Source organism: Copidosoma floridanum, unplaced genomic scaffold (genome assembly GCF_036245765.1).
Source record: "Copidosoma floridanum isolate Cflo_tuat_1 unplaced genomic scaffold, Cflo_Japanese_pri ptg000020l, whole genome shotgun sequence".
Classification (NCBI taxonomy): domain Eukaryota; kingdom Metazoa; phylum Arthropoda; class Insecta; order Hymenoptera; family Encyrtidae; genus Copidosoma; species Copidosoma floridanum.
This window is the reverse complement of record NW_028321897.1, coordinates 19,288,991-19,315,383: the sequence shown is the minus strand read 5'-3', so window position 1 is coordinate 19,315,383 and position 26,393 is coordinate 19,288,991. Positions and strand designations below refer to the sequence as shown.

General features: G+C 34.7%; 1 protein-coding gene across 2 annotated transcripts in view; it reads left to right on the top strand.

Moving 5' to 3' along the window:
- RecQ4 (RecQ4 helicase) overlaps positions 1 to 26,393 on the top strand; it is a 275,707-nt gene that overhangs the window by 15,481 nt on the left and 233,833 nt on the right. The window contains exons 2-4 of one of the 2 annotated variants that reach the window (XM_089593849.1): positions 69 to 1,407; positions 1,508 to 1,650; positions 1,731 to 1,782. The exons of the other annotated variant lie outside the window; for it this stretch is intronic. Coding sequence (XP_089449975.1) covers positions 69 to 1,407; positions 1,508 to 1,650; positions 1,731 to 1,782 — 1,534 coding nt within the window. The remainder of the gene's footprint in view (positions 1 to 68; positions 1,408 to 1,507; positions 1,651 to 1,730; positions 1,783 to 26,393) is intronic. 2 annotated transcript variants of the gene reach the window in all.

Genomic DNA, 26,393 nt, shown 5'->3' with positions numbered 1-26,393 from the left:
ATATTTTTTTATTAAATAAAATAAAATATTTGATAAAATTTTTAAAATTTCCCTTACTTTTGTTTTAGACTGACATAAATGAAGCTAGCTCAACAATTCGAGATGCTTACAAAAATTATAGGACGTTAAAAACTAAACTTCTAGAAAATACTGTTGCAGATGCTATGTGCAGTATTCCTGTAGAAAATTTTCATGTTGGCTCTAAGAACGACTCTGAAGATTGCACAGAAGATGACGATATTTACCATAACAAAATCCAGAATTCGACTGATACATGTTTATGTAAAAATTTAGTTGATGATATTAATACAAGTGAACAAAATCGACTACGTCAAACATTCACATCAAATTTTTATTATGAGCACTGCAAAAAAAATGACAATTCTGTAACACATAAATCAACATTTCATCTGTCTCAAAACAAATTTGAAAATTTCTGTGGTCGTTATCCCACAAAAAGTAATCCCAAACATGATAATAGCTCTCAAAATCAACTGAATAATATTTTTGGTGAGTTATTACAGAATGAGCAGATTAAAAATAGCTCTATTCCATATGCAACACCACAAAAAGTAATTTGCAAACCTAAGAATACTTTTCAGCAAATTATGGAACGTATCCCTCAAACTTATTGCAAACAAAGTTATGTAAATAATTTAAATAAATTCAATAATTTTAGTAGTTGTGTAGAAGATGGAAAGAGTGAAACCTCTAGCTTACTTGACATGAATCAGTTTAATAGTGAAAAGGATGTAGTAAAAGACTGTAATGAAAAAAAAAAAAAGGAAACTGCACGTAATTGTACCAATAGGTTCAAGAATTGTTCATCTTCATGTACCAAAGTTAGCAGTAATTGTGATACTAAAAAAAAAAAAGAAGAATGTGGTCAGGATTTAGTTGAATCTTCAAGTAATAATGTTTGTTGTGGTCAAAGTACAGAGGATTCCATTAATAGTTGCATAAACAAAAAAACTGAAAGTGAAATTTTATTGGGTTGTAAAATAAGTCAGATTGAAATTAATGGAACACATACATGCACATCTGAAACATCTTTGAAAGATCTCTTATCAACACGGTACAGTAAAAATTACATAGGAAACAATGATTTTAAAAACAATGTCGATGTCTCCAAATGCAGTCAAGCAAATCAAACATTCAATGTACATGTTCAGATAAGTGACAGTGCAAGTAATACAAAAAATTATTGCTATAAAACAAAAAAAAATTTCGTTAAAATAAACATTAAAAAAAAATCGTTCACCCATGGAGTAAGATCATTTAATTTTTCTAAGTACAAAAGAACAAAGTATTGGCAAACGAAAAAAAAAATGCCAAGCCTCAAAACGATTGAAAACAAGTCAGAGTGCTATGCTTCCCTCAATAAAATTGAAGAGGGGCAATGCAGAGGTAATAACTTACTGAGATTTCCATTCCGAAAAGTTCTAAAAAATTAAAATTCATTTCTTTAATTTCTGATTTATTTATTTAAATACTCCGTTGGAGTTAGAAAACAATCCTCGAGTAAGGTCACGTGAATTTAGAAAACAATTATCTTTAGAAGCTAAATCTCAGTATGGATCATTACTTTCTGAAGTAAATTTAAAACCAACAGATTTACATGAAGGCTGTAACACTATACAAAAATCAAAGGTGAAAAAATAGTTGAATCAATGTTTATATACCTTTTTACTTCTACATATATTTAATAACATCAGAATTAATTATTTCAGCTACAAAAAATTGACCCTGTTTATGCGATAGAAGCTGATGGAACTATTAAAGGTATTAAAAACGTTATTTCTACAATTGTAATGAGCTAGTATGCCTTATACATTTTGGTTCAATTTAGTCGTTTTTATCGTATTTAACAGCTTTACCGGAAAATACGTGCCAAATAATCGTTAGAGTAAAAAAAAATGAGACCTATGAATCTCAAAATGCTCAATTCAAGATTTTTTCAGGCATAGGCTGTGGTCACGATGTATAGAGATATAATAATAGAGTGCACCAAACCCACATAACCCTGTACTAAGCTATGTCCCACGGTGCGAGAGAGATCGCCAGACCGCTGCATAATTACCATAAGGACTCTGTGGTAACTGCAGCGTTCTTTCTCGCACCAATAAAAACATCACTGGACAGGGTTGTGTGTAGGTTTGGTGCTCTCTATTCTTATATCTCTATGGTGGTCACACCGGAGAATATAAAATATCTCTCTTTAAGTATAGAAGGCCAGGGCAGACCTTTTCTTGTTTTCAACTTTTGAGGCACATAAATTTAGTTAGGTGCCGCATAAGGCAGGTGGCGTTAGCGTTGGGGGAAGTGTACCGAACAGCGTTGGGTGAAGAGGATTCCCGCAGTGAAAATTACGGTCAGTAACATGAAAGTTACTGTCAATCACATAGATCTGGAACGACGAACTAAGAGTCGAGGCAGCTGATGGTCGTAACGAAAGTGCCTGTCCCAGATTCCGATGATATCGATCATAGAGACCCAATAAAATTTAACTTTGGGTCACCTTGGGGATTTAATCAGTACGACAAATGGGCGTATAGATTTTTCCAAGTTGGACCTAAGGCGGGTATCGCCCGACCGCGGATGGGTAATTTCCAGATTCCCTGAGTACCTCTCAAGAGGCTGTGAACCCCAATTGGAGGCAACCAGCTGGAAAAAGGGAGCAACGCCAGCCGGCTACCCCGGAGAACATCACTGTGCACTACTTCGTGCATCGCTAGTCCTTCTGTCACTAACATACCAATCTATAGAGTGTTGGAGAGGCGAATAGGCAGGGAAAGAGGGGGCATTCCTGAGGTTCTCACCGGTGCTCTCAAATGTGACTGGCAAACATGTGAGAAATAACACAAGCGTCAAGCACCACATAACCTGGGACGCTTACTGGTCGCTTCAATTATTTATTATAAATATAATAATAAGACATGCGCCAATCCCCACACAACCCAAGGCACTTACTGGTTGCTTACTTATTTTACAATAAATAAAGTAATAAGGCAAGCGACAATTACCTGGGAGCTCGGGGCGATTACTGGTCGCTTTAATTATTTATGATAAATATAATAATGAGACAAGTGAAAATCACCAGGCAACTCGGGGCGCTTACTGGTCGCTTACTTATTGTACAATGAATAAAGTAATAAGGCAAGCGACAATCACCTGGCAACTCGGGGTGCTTACTGGTCGCTCTAATAATTCATAAGATTTATTAAGTAACTACGCGAGGGCTCATCACCTGACTATCCAGGATACTCACTGCTCACGTGGTTAAAGATTTGTTTAGCTCCAAAACTTTCCAAATTCCAAGGAAATCGTATAAACAGAAGGAAATTGCGTTTGTGAGCGTTAAGGAACTAAAAAAAGTTTTTTTCAAATCTTTTCGATGTATGTTTTTTTTGTACGTCGAAAAATGATGTGAAAAAACGGCTAATATAAGGAGTAACAAGTGTTGAGTACAAATATTATGGATGTAAAATAATGCAAAATAGATCTACACATGTGAATCATGTTTTTGTTTATATTGCTCTCACACTTTCTTCCTCTTGTAACGAACTTTTTTCTCTTCGAACGACCTATGTAGCGGGTTTCTCATTCTCTTATTCCTTTCTTGAGTTGTTTCTCTCTTCAATGTCCAACAGAAATCAGCCATCATGTTGATATCTCATCTTCCTTGACATCATTTTTCCATTTCACTTATATCTTGATGGAATCTTTCTCCTTGCTCTTCGCTGTAATCTCCAAGGTGTTCTGGAAAATAGTCAAGGTGAGAATGTAAAGAAAGTAATTTGAGACTCATCAAACAACCCGATTGTTTGAAATTGTCTAACAACTCTTAGGGAATGAGAAGAGTGAGAATTACCAGAAATTAGTTAAAGAGTTCTGAGATATGCTATTAAAACTTTGCCACGCTGCTTTTTCTATATTATTCATCTTTGTAATAAAATTTTCATGATGAAATAGAGCACGAATTCACAGGATCGAGGAACATCGTACGTGAACGATTGATTGAACCGTTTAAATTTTTGCTACCACTTTTTCATATCAATCTGGGTCTCATGAAGCAATTCGTCAAAGCTCTGAACAAAGATGGTGATTACTTTCAATATTTAGGTGAGAAGTTTCCCGCGATAAGTGATGCAAAACTGAAAGAGGGTATTTTCGATGGTCCTCAAATTTAGAAAGTTTTGGAGCTAAACAAATCTTTAATCTCGTGAGCAGTGAGAAATGAAACATGAGAATTGGACAAAATCTGCATGAAATTTTTTTTCATACTCAGCTAGAGCATAGAAATTCGATTTTTTACGATTTACAGTGATTTTCTGCTAAGGTAAATGTACGTATTATGAAACAAATGCAAAAGCTGTCCATAATATGAAACAAGTATGTAAATATGCCTTTTTTTGTACATAATCACTAGATAACGTTAAATAAAAATACCCTTAAAATAACTAAAATACGCACTTTTCGGAAAAATGAGAATAAAAATCATTGCATGCATATTAATATTAAAAATAATACAATCCTTCTGTCCCTTACCAAAATCACTCGAAATCGACGAAAATCACGAATGAAGATGGCAGGAACAAGGCAGTTTTTATTATTGTTGTATTCGTATTTAAAAGTCGCTAAGGGTGATAAAATTTATTTTTAAGTATAAAATAGTGTTCCTAAAGTATTTATTTCCCGAAATTCCTTTAATAAACGAATAGTAATGTTAATTACAACCGTGTTTCAAATTGTGTACCATATTTTTAGTGTGTGCCACATCTTGAAACGACCGCTTCTATGCGTTTCATATTATGATCATGAGATATATATGCTCATGTACGTATCTATAAACGTTTTGTTTACAGTTGATTTCGTTAAGTCACTGTTCCTGTCAGTCTGTTTTTTTACTATTTACGAATGGATTTCGTGCGATTTACGTAAAAGGTGCTGTTTGACTGCAAGATAAAAATATGAAGTTTTCGTTTTTCGTTTTGTTGGAGGCATACGTATACTTTTCTTGATTGTATCAACGTAAGTATTCCTGTGATAAAATTCTAACCTCAATTGTAGCGTTAAGTGTCATGTACTTTGACAACAAAAGTTTAATAAAATAAACGTACATTTGAATATACTTAACGTTTAACAGAGAGATCAGTCAGAAATGGCTCGAGTGAAAAAAACAAAGGAAAAAAAGAAATCTTCAGGGGCTGGAAATTCCATGCGTAAAAAAGAATCGAAGGCAAAGAAAGGTGTCAAGCAAAAGATAAAATTGAAACGAAAGCAGTACACGCCCGAGACCATGGAGAAGGCATTGGAAGCATTAAAAAGTGGGAAAAGCTTCAGAGAAGTCTCAAAAAATTTTCAGGTACCAGTAACAAGTATCTACAGGAAAAAAAACATCCAGGGACCCTGCATGCAAAAAGTGGACCGCCAACCGTTTTATCTAGCAAAGTAGAAACAGAAATCGCAACTTGGATTAAGTACCGTGCTGAGAGAGGATGGCCAGTGACAAAAGACCAGTTATTAGAGGGTGTCAAAACGTATGTTGAGCATTTGAATTTGAAAGTGCCTTTTAAGAACGGTGTACCTGGGCGACACTGGTACGAAAGGTTTTTACACAGGAATCCTGAGTTGGCAATTCGAGTGCCGCAAAATCTGACACTCAGCAGGTATTCGGTGATGCAAGAAAATGTTTTACAGTTGTTTGCTGAGGTTGAAAGTTATCTGAGAAGTAAAGCATTAGACAATATTGGAAGTTCTCGGATTTTCAACTGCGACGAAAGCAGTATTCAATTGTCCCCTCAGTCACAAAAAGTATTGACTGAAAAGGGAGCTCACAGAGTGTATAAAGTTATCACAAATGAAGAAAAGGAAGCTCTTACAACTCTATTTATGTACAGCGCAGACGGGACACGATGTCCTCCCATGATTGTATATAAATATAAAGAGCATGTGCCCAAAGCAGTGGCAGAAAAGTGTCCCACCGGCTGGGGGATCGGAATCTGGGACTCGGGTTGGATGACAACCGAGATATTTTTTGAGTACATGACAAATGTGTTTTACCCTTGGCTGTTAAGTACGAAAGTAATATTTCCTATAACTCTGTATTTTGATGGCCACTCCTCGCACATGACCATTCTGCTCATACAGTTCTGCAGAGAAAGGAGTATCGAGTTAATTTCTCTATTTCCAAACGACACTCATATTTTGCAACCACTTGATATCGCGTTTTTTCATCCCTTTAAAAATGCGTGGAAACAAACAGTTACCCAGCATCTAGCTCAAGAGGATGTTATTAAACTTACAAAAGACAATTTTGCTCCTACTGTTAAATTAGCTTTGGATTCAATGGATCAAGAAAAAAACATTATTATAAATGGTTTCAAGTCAGCTGGGCTCTTTCCATTTAACGCAAAAAATGTTAATTTTAACATGATGAAAAAGAAAAGAAAAAATTCTGATCAAACAGAAACCACTTCAACTTCTGACGTATCAGGGGACGCATTTCATGGTAGTAATTTTATGGTGGAATTTGAAAATGGTATCGACAAAGGCCTTTTGCATAGATTTGAAGCTTGTTTCAACAGTAGACATTGGGATGGAGAGTTGGAACACGAAAGTTTATTCAAGTATTGGTTGCAGAGAAGATTAGGTTATTAAATTATTTTTTCATTTTTTTATTACATTTTTCAATTTACTTAAATTTTTTTTCTCATTTTTTAAATACATTTGTTAATTTATTTAAATCAAATTTAAATCTTTTTGCATCTATTATAAAAAGTTATGATGAATTACTTGAAATTCGTTTTATAAAATTTTTTTAAATATTTAACGTAGTTAGTAATGTAAGATTTTAATTACATTTTATTTTTTAAGCATTACTTTTAAAAAATCCGTAGCGTAGGATTCTGTACGTGACAAATGGATAAACTTTGTCATTTTTTTTTTTAGATTTAAAATCCAAGCCTGTTATTAAATCTATTGAATCCCTTAATACCCATATTAAAGTTGTAAGAGAACCTCCACCTGAGCAATGTCAACATTCCACTGACAAGATACACTTGCATCCGGCTACTCAGGAACAGATTGTATCCCACTCCGAAGAGGATGGACACGAACAATCTGAGTATTACTGCACATTATCAGACGTTGTCGTTGAAGCAGGTTCATGTATTCCTGAACCAAGTAGGTCTGATACCCCGCAACTTTCTAAAGAAGCTTTCAATATCATAGACATGCCCATTCATATTCTGGCAGATGGTGTGTTTTCTAGCGAGCAAGCTATTCAGATGGATAAAGATTGAGCCGGACTACAGTTATCCTCGGCAGGTTAATATTTGTAAAAAAAAATTTTTGGTTATTTTTTAAATTAATGTTATTAATTTAAATATTTCTAATAAACATTAAATTTTAGAGTCCACTCAGCCAATTGGAAATATAGTCTTTAATTTCGAAAACGTCGCTAAAAGTCGCGGAGAGAATACTTTGCACTCTCAACAGAGCCAAGATATTCACCAGAAAAGTTTCGAACAAGCCTTTACACTCCCGGAAAAATATTTACCTAAAAACAAAAAAGCAAAAATTGCAACAAAAGGTAAGGAGAAACTTCCGGCTGCGGGAACGTCAGACCAGTGGCTTATATCACATTTAGAAAAGGAAAAAAAGCAACCTAAAAAAGAAGAACAAGCAGCAGAAAAAAAAAATTACAAGAAGAAAAAAAACAGCTTGCTGAGCAAATGAAAAACTTGAAAAGTAAAATACGATGTATTAAAAAAGAGAAACCTTAAATAAATATGGTTTAAAAATTTCTTTTTCAACTTTACTTTTTGTTAATAGTACATTTAAATCGCATTTTACATGACAAAAACAATAATTTTCGTGTTTTCCAATGGGTATTCTTTAAAGATATTCTTCGTTGTATCAATATTTTATCAATAAAATTTTTTAATTTCGTATTTCACACTTTATTTTTATTCCTGTAGCATTTTCACTTCATTATTTCATGCGTATTTATGTTTTTTTGACATTTTACTACACATTTTATCATTGTTTCATAATATGGACTTTCATTATGAAACACCTGGACAACAATAAAATAAGTGTTCCATACTATGTACATAAAGGCATTGTTGAAATTATTTAATTATAGTCAATAGAATTATTCAGTTAAATTCTAATTTTAAGCATTTACTAAATCGAAAGTTTCCCCGTCAAATGGTACTCATTTTATTTCTCCACGCTTAATTATTAAAAAAAAAAGAGCTATTACAATAATAGTAACAAAATTTGTATTCATAATACGTACATTTACCTTACTTTTTGCGGGGTTTCTGCTGTTTTTTGCAAATTTATTGAAATTTTAAGGGTGTACGGGTCAAGCGGACATCAAATTCGGATTGAGCACGTCAAAATGTATAAGAATGAACCTCGACACGTGTTTACAAAAATGTTTTTGAATGTTTTAAGAGCTAAAAATATGATTTCTTACGGTTTTTGGCTATTTTCTGCAGTTTTTTGCGATATACTGGAAATTTTTAGGGTGTACAGATGAAACGAACCTCGGATTTGAATTCAACGCATCAAAATACATATGAACCAACCTCGTCACATGTCTACTAAATTTTTTTTGAATGATGGAAGAGCTGAAAATGTGATTTTTTACGATTTTTGGCTATTTTTCGCAGTTTTTCGCAATTTACTCGAAATTTTGAGGGTGTACGGGTTAATCAGACCTTGGATTCGGATTCAGTGCGTCAAAATACATAAAGATAAGTGGGTCTGGTCGAAAGTACAGTTCACTTTTTTTTTTCTACTCGTGTAATTAAGGTGGTTCTTCACCTAACCCATTTACTTAAACTTACAGGGAAACTTGGAGGGATTGTTATTAAAGTTATAAGGCATCTTCTCTTAAAATTTCAAGTCCCTTTATCAGGCAAATTTTTGAAAACAAGTCAGTCAAAAAATGCACTTTTAACATGTATTCTTATGTAGGTTATTTTTCCATACTACGATATCATGTAATATCTCATAAAGTAGACTTAAGATCGTAATAGAAAAAGTTTGTAGTGAAAGAAGAACTTTTCAGCTTTCTAATAATATAACAAAAGTTTGGGCTAATCAGGGAAATAGTATACGATATTTAATCGTAAACGAAATGTCTGCCGTGTAAACTGCGGCAACGTCTGCTTGAGTAGGAGCGTACATGCCATTTTCAGAACCTTGCGTCAAAAAAAAATTTTTTTGTAACTCTTACTCTGACTTTATTAGCATGTTTATTTGTATGTTAATGCAATGATATTACAGTCAAGTGCCAGTACAACATATTTTATGTTCCAAATAATACGTTAATCGAAAATTAGAAAACCACAGGGTTCCGTGTCGCTTTGATACGGCACCATAGTGAAGAACCACCTTAAAGCGACCAGTAAGTGCCCCAAGTTGCCAGGTAATTGTTGCTTGCCTTATTACTTTGTTTATTGTAAAATTAGTAAGCGACCAGTAAGTGCCCCAGGTTGTGCGGGGAATTGGCGCTTGTAATATTATTATATTTATCATAAATCATTAAAGCGACCAGTAAGCGCCCCGAGTGCCAGGTGATTGGCGCTTGCCTTATTTCTTTATGTATTGTAAAATAAGTAAGCGACCAGTAAGCGCCCCGAGTTGCCTGGTGATTGTCCCTTGTCTCATTATTACATTTATCATAAATAATTGAAGCGACCAGTAAGCGCCCCGAGTTGCCAGGTGATTGTCGCTTGCCTTATTTCTTTATTTATTGTAAAATTAGTAAGCGACCAGTAAGCGCCCCGGGTTGTATGGGGATTGGCGCATGTCTTATTATTATATTTATTATAAATAATTAAAATGAATAGTAAGCGTCCCGGGTTATGTGCTGATTGGTAGTTCTTACCTTGTGTTACAGACCAGATGAATATGTTACCATATGCTTTGACGTAGTAGATAAACTAACTGAAATGTCTTATTATCACACTTGATTTGCCTAAATGATAATTATGATTCTCTTACCCATGGATGCTGATGTTACGTATAATATTTATATGTATTATTTTATGCTACGGCAATGTTTGTCTGCTTTCAGCTAATTCCAGTAATAAATGTAGTAAAACAAAGTGTTTGACGATTTTAATTATGAAAATGTAGAACTACGATTATTGTTCGACTGAATTACTGGAATTACTCAATGGAAGCCAACGTAAAGGTGGCAATTTCTTTTATCAGAATGGGATGGGAAGAGGTGCATTAGTTGTCTTATTGCCACAAGTTTACATGGAATTTGAAAACTTTGAATTTATATTTTTACATGGTTTTGTGATTATGTGTACATGGGCTTGCTTACTGAGAGCGGGCCACCTTGCGCGCGCAGGACTTTTTCGCTCGAGCACGCTGTGTTCAACGCGCTCGTAATGGTTAGGAGATAGCTGAAAAAATTATTAAAAAATATAAACCGATGGATTTTGATCTGCTCTTTCTAATGGTGCTATTCGTTTTTTCTCAAAAATTTGTTTTCGTTGAGAGAAATCAGTCAGAAGTTCAGGACGTTTCTCTGAAATTTGCCATGTTTTAAAAAAATAAAATTTGCAGTAATCAAAAGAGCAATGCTAAAATATGAACTCCACAAATTTTCAGAGTGGGGGAGCAAAGTATGCGTGAATTACAAGCAAATAAAGACGTTGGAATGAGCAAGTCGCATGGCGGCGAGGTGTGCAGTTGGCGCCTGCGCCTGCCGCCACGCGGTGACACACTATTACTAATGAGTTGCTGTATTAACTTTTCTATCATCAGCTTATTTTAGAACATTAGCGAATGGTTTTTTTTTAAAGCACAAACAAATTTTTTACCAGAGAGGAAGCAAATAAATGAAATAAACAAATTCATTTAAAGTTAAAAAAGTGTTAAGAGTGGATTTAATTTTAAAGTTTTATACGTACCTAGTTATGCACAAGTTACTCTTAATTAGCGCTTTGGACAACATTTTTAGTATTTTACAAAAATTTATTATTTTCCACCTTTTTCGGTTGTATTTGCATTTTTTTTATTTTCAGTATTTTTTTCTTATAGGAATCATGTGTTAAAATCTTTTTATCAAGATTAGCTAATTTAGGAGGATTTTCGTATGGTGTATTTATCTTTGCAATTTTTTTAATAGATGGAAATAGGTATGAAGATTCGGATCTTGAGAATTCCTTTAGCTCCAGTCGTTCTGTCCCATGTAATGGTTTCATACAATGGAAAGATAAAGAGCCAGGAATTGTGATGTTTTTTTCAAACCTGTTTTTTAACTTTTTCTTTGCAGTTTTGTAATAATCTTTTGATGTATAAAAACACGTTATATTTTTCAAATTCTTCTTCGACCATTCATAAAAAGTGATGGGAGTTGAAATGCTACTACTTGAATCCATTCCCAAATTTGCACGCCTCGCGTTACTTTTTATACAAGCTCTTATACCATCGCACGCATTTTTTCCATGTGCTGTGACATGGAAGTGCCACTCTGCATCAATAGAATAATCTTCAAAATGGTATAGTAAATTGTGAAAATTAAATTATTCTTAAAATGCTGTGCAGTGCCATTAGTAAAATATATCACGTGGTCAACAGAGCTAAATGTCATTTTAATATAATCAATAATTATTGTTTGAATACAATACACAGTGACTGTATCATGCGTTAAATTGTCTGAAAAAATAGCAATACTTTTGTGACTAATTATTAAATCCGATTCTCTATAATAAATAACTACTGTTGCCAAACTACACTGATTATTATTGTGATAAAACGACTGAGCTGCATCTTGTACAGTGAACGCAAAGTTCTCTGAAAAGTCCATTGAAATCAGAAGTTCATTACTTTTTAATGAATCTTTCACATGATTATAGAAAGTAAATTGCTCTTTTGCGACGAAAGAATGTGATTTTAGCTTAAATAATTTGGAGCAGAAACCTTCCATGAAATTCTCTGCTGGTTCGTTTCTAGTTTGCAGCGCTGATCGCTCTGTAGTGTGCCAAGTTTGATACTTAATGTCAGTTTTAACAGAATTGTGTAACAACGTTAGTAAATTTGTTTTTAAGGTATCCACCCCAGGACAAACTTCGCACTTATTTAAATAACATTCAGACGTAGGTTTTTCGCAAATAATTTTTGAAATGCAGTCTTCGTAATCATTAATTTTTCCTTCAGTTAAAATACAAATATTCAACCCAGGAAGCATCAATTTCACATTTTGGTGATGTACACATACACACACAGTATGTGTACCACTTGCACCAGCATAAACGTAATATTCTGGTCGCAAGTCAACAAATTTACTAAATCCAATTTTTACTTCTGGATTCTCGTCTTTAAATTTTAGGTATAATTCTTTCAAATTATAAAAGACTAATCGTTTTTGAACTCAGCTGTCATCTTTTTTAATAGCTGAAAGAATAAAATTTTCTCATTTTTTGACACTTTACATCTTGTAGTTTTGTTTTTAAATTTTTTGTTGTGTAAAAATAATCATTCATAGATAATTAATCATCTTTTGTTCTTCAAATATCACAAATAATGTCTCTGTTAGTAACATTTGGGAAAACTTTTTTTATATTTTTAGAAACACCCCTTAAATTTTTTGAATGCTTAACGGCACCCTCAAATGTATCAAAACAACGCTTTGAAGGCATAGCTTTACCTGAGCTACTTATCAACACTTATTCACTTTAGTATGACACGTTTTAACCTGTGATTCCACCCAAAGGGCTAATCACGTTTTGGTTCACTTTTATTTTTACAAGCTCACTATTATTTAACTACAAAACTTTGTATCAAAGGGGAGTCATAAAGAAAAACTTTTGATAACCTGGAGAACAGTACACATAACTTAATAATGGAATCATCAAACGATAATTACTCTTGTGTATAAAAAACATCGAATGTGCCCATACGATCATATAAGATGTCTTGACAGCAGGTTTCTTTTAAGAGTGCAAGTTGTAAACAACATAACATAATAAACAGACTATAAGAAGTGCCTTATCAACACCGTTGGTACGTTAGTAACAGTGCGTCGCCGCGTGGCGGCACGGCGCAGGCGCCAACTGCACACCTCGCCGCCATGCGATTTGCTCATTCCAACGTCTTTATTTGCTTCTAATTCACGCATTCTTTGGTCTCCCGCTCTGAAAATTTGTGGAGTTAATATTTTAGCATTGCTCTTTCGATTCCTGTAAATTTTATTTTTTTAAACCATGGCGAATTTCAAAGAAACGTCCTGAACTTCTGACTCATTTTTCTAAACGAATAAAAATTTTTGAGGAAAAACGAATAGCACTATTAGAAAGAGCAGATCAAAATCTATCAGTTTGTATTTTTTAATAATTTTTTCAGCTATGTCCTAACCATTACGAGCGAGTTGAACACAACGTGCTTGAGCGAAAGAAGCCCCGTGCGCGCAAGTTGGCCCGCTCTCTGTGGACAAGCCCATATATTACATGACTGTCCTATTAGTTAAAGATATTAAGATACTTTCTGTGGCAATAAGATAAGAGGGAACAATTGATTAAGAACAAAAAGCAATTATCATTATGCACAGTCGAAAAATGGAATAAATTTTTTCTTTAATACTGTTACGTCGGCGCAACGTATTATTTGAGCTTAAGCTTTCGCTCAATAGCTCGGGATTCACACTGGGCGCGTAGGTGGGACGCGGGGTTAAAAGGGTAATTCAGCTTAAAGACGCGTTACTCAAAAAGGGGTACAATTGCTTTCATGCGACTAAGATTGACTGCTGTGCAATATTCCGATGCACTTGCTCGCGGTTTTCTTTTGTCAAGAGCGGTGTATACCTCGTTCACGATCTAAAAACCGTTAACACCGTCACGAGTAAGGATATCGTATGTAATTTGACCTTGACATACTAATATCACGGTAAGCATTTGCCTTAACCCGATCGTTCGTTGTTTTTCTAATAGCATTATTACCACGGAGGGCAACGGATTGTCCGTGGCTAATTTGCTATTACCGGTGACCGAAGGATGCCAATACTGTGGCGAGTAATGGCGTTCGCGAAGAACACTTTATACTGGAGATTAATTTGTTATTACCGGTGACCGAAGGGTGCCAATACTGTGGCGAGTAGTGGCGTTCGCGGAAAAACACTTTATACTTCCCGGTGATCCACGGGTGTTAATATGGCATTCGCGCAAACAAACACTTTATACTTCCCGGTGATCCACGGGTATTAATATGGTATTCGCGCAAACAAAACACTTTATACTTCCCGGTGATCCACGGGTATTAATATGGTATTCGCGCAAACAAAACACTTTATACTTCCCGGTGATCCACGGGTATTAATATAGTATTCACGCAAACAAAACACTTTATACTTCCCGGTGATCCATGGGTGCCAATACTATGGCGAGTAATGGCGTTCGCGCAAACAAAAACACTTTATACTTCCCGGTGATCCGCGGGTATTAATATGGCGTTCGCGCAAACGAAAACACTTTACACTTCCCGGTGATCCACGGGTACCAATACTAGGGCGAGTAATGGTATTCGCGCAAAAGGAAACACTTGGTCAAAAGAAAGAATATGATATGTTGTCACTTACTTTTATTTAAACGTGAAAGTTGCTATACAGACGTTGAACCAGCGTGAATGTAAGTCGCTCTCGAAGAAGATCAAGTGGCAGTAGAGACGGACTCTGGCAACCAGTTGATCGTTCGAGGGTGGTAGCGAAATTCGACTGTGTCCTCGCTTCGCAGAAGACTGGGATGTAGCAGAGTCGGGCTCTCACTACTCAATCTACTTCGAAGGGTATCGTCGAATTTCGCGTGCCGAACTGAATTTGGCTTCTCTCTGGGCCTACGGGCCTTTTTATTGCGAGAAGCGGACCTCGGTCACGCGCTGGCTCGAAAAACGCAGGAAAACTTGCCGGGGGAAAATTTTGGAGAAAAGACAATAGCCGAAAATCTAATTGGCTAGAACTGCTCTAGTTTAGCCACTCAGAAATTGGCACATCCCACATCCGGCTTGTTCTCCTCTGTGCGTCAAGAGAAGGGAAGGTGATTCACTTACTCATGCCCTTCCTTTCTCTTTTACATCAAAAGTTGACAGAATTTTATCATAACTTAATATTAATGTTAAGGTGTAATATTAACAAGTATTAGCTAATAGTAGCCGTTGTTCGCCCATTTAATCGAACCCAATGCAAAAAGAGCGGTGAAAATCGCTTAATATTCAGGTTTGATTGAATAAGTGTTCGGTACTTTAAAATATTAATAATAGTTTTAGTAGTAGTAAATAATTGTAATAATTGCTAGTTTTTCCGCTGTACACGTGAGCATTGATCGGACTGGTAAATTATCATGAATAATTATTTAACAGTAGCGGTTTCTTTGGTTAAAACACGGACATCTATAGAACCAGTAGTAGGGGTTCGTTGCGAATTATTATATTGTTAATTTACTTGAATTTACCAGTAGTTTCCATTCATTGTTAGTTGTGAATGTATTTCAACATGTTAGTAACATTTCGTCAACTATGGGTTTTTCTGTTTGTCGTAGGAGAGGAAGTCGGCTCAGGGTGCCCTGGGGAATCGGGAATTCCGTTACCCGTGTTGGGGCAAGAGTGCGGACTCTCTCGACATCTCTGCGTCAGGAAAAGGGGGAAGTGCCATGACTTTCCCGTTGTCCTTTACATTTGAAACAGTGACAGTTTTTAACAAGATTACAATTTAGGCTATTGCAGTATGTTTATAAAATTGTTGACGTGATACAAAAGGGTTGTACAGTAGACCAAGCCTGCGAACATGAATGGTAAAAATCGGATAATTCTTTGAAAGTCGATAAGATTATTTTCGTGGGCTTATGTAAAATTGTTGCTGGTTAATGGTATGCAGGTTTAATGGTGCAGCGTGTACAGGTTGTATTAGCAATATACAATAATTTTACCATTTGCTACTATCTTAGCTTAGCCTATGGGTTTTAACTCTAATTTATTCTAGTTTTTAACATCATACTAATATCTAATATTAAACCTCAGCGCAGCTATTCCCAGTTGGATTATTGCATCGATTGATTTTCATAATCATTTCATTTTTACTTTGCTCGTTGTTTCCGGTCAGCATAGGCCAGCATGCATGTATGTGAGTCATGCATGGTCGTAGTACCTTAGCTAGGAGCATTCTTGCAGGTGATTCACCTCTTTGCAGATGCACATTGGCTTCTGCATTTAGTACTCTAAAATCGGCGCGGAAAGTTTTGAAGCAAGAGGGAAAAAAAAAATTAATGTGGATACACCGATGTTACAATACAATCAACTCCAATGTATGTACTGTAAACTGTAACTACTATCTGCATATTACTTTATACATATTTTACACAAATTAATATTTTCTAGGAACGAAAATTATCATAAACTACAAATATTACTATATACATGGTTAACACAAATACATATTTTCTAGAAACAAAAATTACAATTTGCTAAACATGCCAACTATTATCAAACTATACAATATTAATTGCATGCAAATATTAAATCAGTGTGCACTATAAAGCATGCAAAAATATATTAATAAAATAAAGTAAAATTGCAGTATGTAAATGATAACGAAAAAGCTATTGATATGATCTAATATATCTTGACTAAAATTACAGCAATGAGCCAATCCACTGAATGTTTTGGTCCATAAATTATTAATAAGTACAATGAACAATAAATACCAATTCAATAGTGTTCTAGTGAAAAATTTAGATAAACAATCTCTACGCTGAAATAACCGATTAGTGAGAAGGAACCTCAGAATAAGAAATCATCACTGTTATTTATTAATAGTAATTACTCGCTTAGTTTACATCATAAAGGACATCTTCGAAATATTTTTACTACGTAAGAATTAATTTCTTTGGATTAAATACTAGTTCTAAAATGTTTAAAGTTATCGCTGCAATTTTTGTAATTTGGCGCAAGGTTTATACGCTGATGAAGTTGTTGCTCTTTTTTTTACGTTATCTCGTGCATCTCTGCACATTCATTTCAAATAATGATAAATATGCATTCTTACAAAGAGTTCGATAACGTAATCCCGATGCTCTTTACACGTTTCTTCCGACCAAATACTACTGAACCTCTGCTAAACTTTCTTTTCAATACAACACTTTAAATTTTTAGCATTAAATTTTTCTGTAATGTGATTTCGAAATTCAGTATCAAAAATGTCATAAGCAAGTTGAATAAGGGAAAAAATTCATCAGATTGCACAATTAATTTTTTAAGCTCATTGTCTGGTATAGAATATGCTTTAAAAATAATTAAAAGATCACTTTTAACACAAAAACTTTTCTCATCTCTGGAAAACACGTTCAAACAAGATTCGCAATTAGATTTATTTCTGCTCTTATAAACAAGATAACCAGCAACATACTTCATAGCAAATTTCTCCAACGTAACTTTTTGTTAAGAAGTGACCTGTGAATCAAAATTTTCTTTTTGGTCATCATCATTATTCTCTTCAACATCAAAATACTCCTGGCTAGCCCAGGTATCGATATTCGATTCAACTTCATTTAGTGTTACTTCCTGTTTGTTATTCTTATTAATAACTTCAGAGCAATCATCCAATAAATTTATCATCCTATTATGTTCACAATTAGCTCCCTTAGGAGGAAACAGAAAAGTCGTTACAATCGCATGTTGAAAAATTTTTCTGAATTGCAATGCTGTAGGATGGGTATTCTTTCCAAATAAAGATCTTATTATGGCAAAAAAGTTTTCTAATGCATCTTGGTTCAACTTTCCGGTAAGTAAATAGCTTCTACGTTGCGCTTTTAGCTCTTCCTACAATAATAATACAGTATTAATGGTTAGTATTGAATTTACAAAACAATCCAAGACTTTAAAAGATTTGCCAGTAAACATTACAATTTTAGCAATATAAGGAAGAGCATCACGCAAAGTCTCCTCAGTTTTAGGATTATGTTTACACAAGTCACGTCTCAAAAGATTATTATTTTATGGATGCCGGGCATTTAAACAATCAAATAAATTATTCACGATCAGTAAAAAATTGGCAGTTGCAACGCATGAAGAATCTTTTAATTCTCCCGTACTCCATCCTGTTAACATTGCTTACTGAGGCGCTAAGAACTAGAACAGTTGATATAATATTCATTCTTTCGAATTTCGTTGGATTCAAATGCCTGTCAGTTAATTTAGGAGCGGCTCTGCATTTTTTATTACGCTCGAGATCATGCAATTCGCGAAAAAACTCCATGAAATATTTTGGCAATTTATTATGTAATTATGACTAATCATTTCTAAAGTATTTCATCGCGTGTGGAGGATCGTATGAAAAAATATTTTTCGCCCATTATATTCTATATACGGTTTCTCATGTGTAATACTTCAAAGACCGATTGCTTTTTGATTCGAAGATCCCTGATCGCAAACCATCGCTCGAATTCTCAAACCCGGTTTTTCAACTGCACCAATTATATCCGGAATGATTAACTTCAAAAATTCCCCAGATACAGGACCCGCAGAATACGAAAAATAAATTGCTTGCTTCCAAGAATACGATAAACCCGATACCATAACAACTAACGCAATATTAGCCATTTTATCGCTACGCCCACAATTTCCTAAGTCAGCGAAATCTTCGATATAATCTTCTTTTCGATTGTACTCTAAACACGGTTGAATAGTTACCTCATCCCACATAAGGACATACTCCCGTTTAAGTTCTGACATTATCTCGGCTTTTACTTTTAATAATCGAAACACATCGCTGTTTATACCCGGACTAAAACTTAGCTCATTCGCCCACTCTTTCATTAACGATATACAAGGCAACGCGATCTCTTTTTCTTGGCGAAGATATTTGTAAGCTTTTGGTGACTTAAAATACAATCCCCGAGAAAACTTTTTCTCGTCCTCGTCCCATTTGCAAACCTGATTACTATGATACAACTGCATTTTTAATGCAGTCAAAGAGTTTTCGTTCAAATAATTAGACGCCCGCGTAACGATTTCGTCTTTAGTTAACGGTTTCACTGGTTTTGACGTTAATCTGTTTAATTTTACTTGAAGACCTTTCATTTTCAATCGCATTTGCTTTAATTTTGTTAATAATAAGTTTTTTGTTTTTGTAAGTAATCTATACTTACCCGAACATTAGCACGAGATTTCCTTTTACGGGTAAAATTTTTCGGACATTCCTTCTCGTTATCATTTGTGCCGTTCTGTACAAGTATATTGCCATTAGCAATATTCCCATTTCCGAAATTATCAAGTGCTTCACTACAGCTACCAACACCTTCAAAATTATCAAGCGCTTCACTACAGCTACCAACACCTCCAAAATTGACATCAACATGACATTGTGAAAGAGTTACACCCAAATCATTGTTTCTTATTATATTTTGTTGAAGTTCAAGTGCACCAACATCGGTAACCACTCTTTCATCAATCAACAGTATTGATGCCAATCGGTACGGAATTATTTTTTAAAATCTTTTTACCGACTCCATAGATACACAAATCAGCTGGCTCAAAGTGGTCGGAGCAGAGGCGTTTATTTTCCAAAGTCATCTCATCCATCTCGCTAAAGCTTTTATTTCCAGATAGTCAAACCCATTCTTTCATGCTTCTTAGTTTTTAAAAACAGGAGATATTTATAAATTAAAACTTTTTTAAGTTAAAACGATCTCAAATTCTAAATACAAAATCATAAATCTGCTCCACGTTACAATTAAGAAGGTCCATGCGTTTCGTAAATAAAAGGTGTAGAAGTTTTACTGCACACACACACACATACATACACACACACACACAGAGTCAATTTTTTTATATCTAATTGAAAGTTTTTCGAGTTGTAAAGAAATACACATGTTCATGTTTTCTTACCAAAATAGTTTTCTAACTACAACAGTGTATCTAAACACAGCTAAATTAAAGACAAAACCATCCAGCACATGGATCACCTCCCAAATACCATGCAGTTCATATTTTCAATTTTCTAAATAAATATTTAAAATGTAACTCAAATTAAAAAAAAAAATTTAATAATAAGATAAGTTGAACTAAAAAGTCTATTGCCTGATATATTCCGTCTACAAACTTCTTATGCTAATAATTCTTGCATTTTAGAATAATACTTAAAACTTTTTTTTCTGTAATTTTCAGATTTTGTAGATTACATATTACATTTTAATGGATCACCCTATATTTCAATAGACTTTCTTTATAAATAAGAAGTCACCCTACGACAGTTTGAAATATTTTCTTTGGTTTACATAAATGAATACAAACACCCCAGTACAATGTTTACATAAAAACTTAAAGAATCAAGTGTATAAGGGTCATTTAAGAAACTATTTTGTATTTATTGAGGTTTTTTTAATAAAAAAAGATTTTTGTTCAATATATTTCCTTCTCTGTATTTTCTAATAAAAATGAGGGGAGTTTCTGCATACTCAAGAGTTTTAAATACTTTATGTCATAGGAATAACATTATTTATACTATTACGCCGTACTTAAATTTACTACAAGAGAATTTTTAGTATTCACCTTCCAAAAAGTAGGCGGGACTTATCTTAAATTGTATGTGTTAATGAAGATGTTAATCACCTGGAGGCGCTCTTAATAGCATTCTATGTCCTCATATCAGTTATCAGCCATCTCAATTCTCTCTATTGTTTTCAAAAAAGGTCGAATAAGAGTGTTGAGGACCCACCAGTTTTTTTAATTTAATCGTTCACGAGCAAAGAACCATTCGCCTGCAGAGATAATATGGGGAGTGATTTAGAAAGAATCCTGACCGTTTTCATTCGGCTATATGCGTTTTACTCCCAACCAATAGGACAGCGCTAGTGGGAAAGAAAGATATAAAGTACAATATACACGTATAGAGAAAAGAATCCTTCGAAAAAACATAGCAACTCTTTTTTTAAAAACTTAAAATTGTATCACTAATCACTGTCCCTACCTTGTTTCTCATAAATTTTTGCAAAAATTTTAGTGAGATTTTTTAACGAATATGAAAGGGCACGTAAGCTTTTGTTTTTTTTTTAAGTCTGTAACGTTGACCGGTAATGCTTTGCATCTCCTTCTACGAATGATTGACTTGGATAGTAACTCGTATAAATGTTAAAGGTAAGTACATTATACAAATACAAGGACTAACTCAAATTTTTATTGAGAGCGCCGTCATTTCAATAATAATAAGATTCCACACAAGTCAATAACACTACTATTATTTTTAAATAAAATAAAAAAGTCGTTAAAATTATTTTTTCAGTGCAGATCCAGCAGGGCCCCAGAAAATTTGACTTCTTTTGGTTGCAGCTAAATAAACAATGTTTTTACAATTGAATAGTGGTTCGTTTATTCCAGCTCTTGAAATTTTTTCTTTTTTGTGGAATAACCCATGTATACCATAATATAGCTGTCAAACGTATATGGGCTAAGTGAGTAAGTAATGTAGTCAATATAAACATCTAAGGTATATAACCATGCACAGTGATAAAAACAAAAAAATTTCTGTCATGTCATTATATAAGAACCTCGTAAACAGCATAAATTTGTATGACAATTGGCTAACACCGTGGTGACACGTAGTGTCAAAAACTATACTAGTATATGCTAAAAAACGAAAAAAAACCTGTTTGTAACGTACACAACTATTTTTCACTTATAGAATCTCATTTTTGATTGGAAAGCAATGACATGTCCGGTCTGGCGTTTTCATGGTGCTGTTGCCACACCCCCTGTACGAATAACTCACTCTAGGCATTTTGACGATGTTTTTTTTAATCCGACCAGTAATTGATGATATTCAACATCAAATAATAAATTTTTAATAATGAAAAATAACTATTGGCGATTTTTTTTACACTAAAAATAATCAAGAAGATAATTGATGCATCTGATACTCTGAAATCAAAGTCTTACTCTCGTTAATCCTGATTATCATCCAGTTATGACTTTAAAAACAAATGCAATTATGCATATATATCTTATAATAAGCGGTCTGCTATCTACAAACGCATATAGATGCATACAGGCTATATTTAAAATAGTTTGACATAAAAATATTGTGTAGCCTTAATGAAAAATTACAAAAGAAGAAAAAAAAATTTGTTTTATCGCAAAGAAAGTTTTTAATTAATCGAATTTACACCAGTTTTGATCTGCAACGCATTATACATTGTATATCATACTATAATTTACATGCACATAAACATAATACGTAACATCTGCATCCATACGTAGAAGAATCATAATTATTATTTAGGTAAACCAAGTGTGGTAATGAAAAATTGAAGACGTTCAATAGGAGCTTTTTTTGACGTTTTAGTAGGTTTACCTACTACGTCGAAGCATATGGTAACGGATTCAGCTGGTCTGTAACATATGGTAACTGTTTCCTACAACACCGACTCACATGGTAACGACAGTTTCTGCTTCGGTACACTTCCCTAACGCTAACCCTACCTGCCTTATGGAGTATCTAACTAAATTTATGTGCCTCAAAAGTTGGAAACGAGAAAAGGCCTGCCCTGGCCTTCTATACTTGAAGAGATATATTCTATATTCTCTGGTCACACGTCTACAGAAAAAACTGCAGATTGCGGATAACGTCGAAGAAAGCTCCATTACTATCACTGTTCTACTTGTGTTCCGCAAGAGCGTTGAGTGGAAACTGTTGACAATAGTGACAGGGTTTGGTACCTAAAGTTGAAAGTTATTTGATGATTGAAATTCTCTCAGTAAAACCGATGAGATTTTGTTTAAAACATAGTGATAAGCGTAGAAAAATCGAGCGATCATACTAAAACATGATTTTTTCAAAAAATAAAATTTGCCGTTTTTTGTTTGGCGAGTGCTTAACAGAATCTATTCGGTTACATGTGAGTGCTATAGATTCGATGTTTTTGCGGCATATGTTGAATTTCTTTGATGTAACTTTTTTTGCTCGAATGAATTTGGAAAATGATGGCAGAACTTTCTTTGATACAATTTGCAATCCGCAGCTCTTTTCTGCAGACGTGTGATCGCAACTTTAGCTCTCACAAAATGTTATCTTATCGGAATCAAAGTTGACGTGTGATCGCAACTTGAGCTTTCGTGAAATGTTATTTTATCGGAATCAAAGTTGCGGCAATTTTCAGATTGAATAAAAGAGGGAAAATATTCAGAAGCCTGGTCACGGCATGTGTATGCGAGCTAGAGAACGTGAGAGCGGTTCTAAATTCGCGCATGAAAACGAGCAAGCGTGATTAAAATCGTGCAAGAGAGCGAGTTGCAAATACTTATACACCCGCAACAATTAAAAAATATAACCTAACTTTAACTAAGTTCAACAGTTTGGATCAATATTTACCTCAAGGTGTAATTGATTTTTTTTTTTTTTTTTTACCATAATAACTATTTCTTAAGTTTGTATAGCTCTGATGGTTTACTTTGCTTGCTGCTTTCTTTCTTGTTCGTTTTCATGCGCGAATTGAAGACCGCTTGCACATTCTCCAGCCCACATGTGGATGTCGTGACCGGGCTTCTGCGAAAATGACCTTTCTTTCGTCAGAACTTAAGAACTGCACAGCTTATCTGACGCGAATTTCATCTTTAGATACTTAGCTAGGATTATAGAGATAAGGAATTGTAGATAACGGTTAATATGCGAGGATTATTTTATGGATCGTAGGAAATGAGTTAACACACCTTGTAATAGTTCATAAAATGTCATAAAAAGAGAATATAATTATAATAGCAACACACAATACAGCCAACAACAAACAGCTGCTTGCATGCATGACCGCATGCTTTGACAGACAGACAAAATCTATCAGCCTGCGTGCTTCATCAGGCGTACGCAAAGCTGTTTGCTTGCATTTGTCTAAAGATGGCGCCGCTAGTTCTTACATTGTAGGGACTAGAGCCCTACTGTATATATATATATATATATATATATATATATATATATATATATATATATATATATATATATATATATATATCGTCGTGGGAAAAGGTACTGGAATGAGCAGAGAGACTTGTATGTGTGTGTGTGCTTTATTAGATATTATAAGTGTGGCTCGGTCTAGAGCTCAGCAAGAACTGAAGTCGTCAGTAAGCGGTAATACCGCCTGACTAGCTTAAAGGGTGGGGATAGCCCCTACAGTACTCCTTTCAAGTTTGAACACAGTTAAAACTCATAAAAATATTTAAAATTTTTATAACTGCTTACAAAATATCTCTTAAAGGAGAGAGTAAATTATGTAGTCGATTATTTTTACATTTTTCGGTGACTTTTTAAACATATCGTAAATGTGTTATTAATTCACAACATTTTTTTTAAATTCTTATCAGCTAGAGCTAAAGTCCAGCACGAACATTGGTAACAGAACAATGTCAATTTAAGAATACAAAAATTATTGAGCACCCTTTTTTTTCCTTCAAAAATATACATATAAACATTAGAAAAAAAATTCAAATAATGAGCAACAGCGCCTCCCTTATGGGAGTAAAATGTCGAGCTTTTGTAACAATGCTTAAAATAATTGAACTCCAGTTACAAGTTCCACCGTTGAGTCTCGTGCGTATCAATCGTACAATTACAGCAAATTTAAACAATAACAATAATCCTAAGCCATATAGGCTTTTAGGCCATTAGGTTGTACTATAATAAGTCATTTACATATAAAATAAAACAAATATAAAGTTGTCAATTTATGAAAATTGCAAAACAGTCACTAAATATTTCAAATGATAATAAATTATATCAAACTAGACACAGTGCTCCACGGAATTTAAATAGAGTTTAAAAGACAACACAAAATAATACTGTAAATCAACCTAGGGTCCTTGTGACGCCACTTAATTATATTAATTAATTAGACACGCTTGGCTTTATCTTAAGACAATAAATATGTAACGCAACACGCTTATCAAGATTTTAAAATCCCAGGGTGGTGAGGAAAGCACGGCGGCAACATGCCCGATATTACAGCACAGCACGTGGTTTCCAAAATGGCTGGTGTTGTGGCGGCCAGCACGTGGCTTCAAAAACGTCCAGTCCTTTGGCACGCAGTACGAAGCCAAGCACAAAATGAGGCTAAACGGCTGCCTAGGTGTCGATGACTCTGCCTAACATGTGCAGATAGGCGAAGACAAAAACCTTGAAGACGAGCACAGCGCAATGGCACTCCTGGCGAAGTCTCACCTGGGGAATGACGAAAGTGGAGCATTTGACCGATGCGCAGGCTTGAAGTGGGCCTACACGTGAAGCAACACACATCATGGTCAGCAATGCAGGTCATGGCGCAAAAACAAGCGGTAGTGAGGCGGTACTGTTTGTTTTTCTCGCCTTTATAAAAAAAACGCTCTTAAATTTTGTGGCTTGGTACTCACGCAGTAGCGAGGGTAGCTAGTTACCACGGCGAGGATTGTGGACCGGCTTATAGCTGCTTTGAAACAAAGACGGTCACCTCGGTGTATCGACGGTGGTGAATGTACTGCTGGGGCCAGTAGAAAGCGTTTTGTTGCCACGTCCATGTTGGTGTTTCTCTGATGCTGCTTCGCTTTGAGACTCCAAAGTGTCGGTTGATTACGTCGGGGTCACCAATGTAGGGACTAGAGCCCTACTGTGTATATACGTCGTTGGAGAAGGTTCTGGGATGAGCAGAGAGACTTGTATATAAGTGTGTGTGTACTTTATTGGTAAACAAGTGTGGCTCGGTCTAGAGCTCTACAAGGAATGACTTCGTCAGTAAGCGGTTACACCGCTCGACTAGTACAAGGGGTGGGAATAGCCCCTACAACATCAGTACAATATATACATGGTCTCCAGTATAAATGTATTAAATTCTCAATACGCCTCCTTACATTTATACTGATTTCCTTTATTCAGTTTTGGCCTATCTGGTGAAAGATCGTTAAAGGACATTTGACAGTTCTGGCTTTATTCTTTAATTTTATTGCCACTCCTTACTGCTAATATACTGGAGGCACCGCTTCGAAGGTACGAAGTGTCATAGAGTAGCGTGCACCGTTTTTGCACAAAATAACTGGATTGTGCAATATACTGCTGCTTTTGTTCGATTATTTGTGGCTGCACTCAAATGGTGTGGTGCGCGTGTGCAATAAATATTTAATGATGTTTGCGTCAACTTCCATAAATATTTAATGAGTTAGTAATTCTAAAAATGTACATGATGCACTGCTACTCAATGTTACATTATGACCCGCATAATCTGAATTTACTAATCAGTCCAAAATATTTATATTTTCGTTTCTCTTGTACATTGCTTCCAAATCTCTAGTAAATAGTATACATACATATATAGTATACATAATTTAAAACTCTCATCGTATACTTGAAATGTGTTACAGTA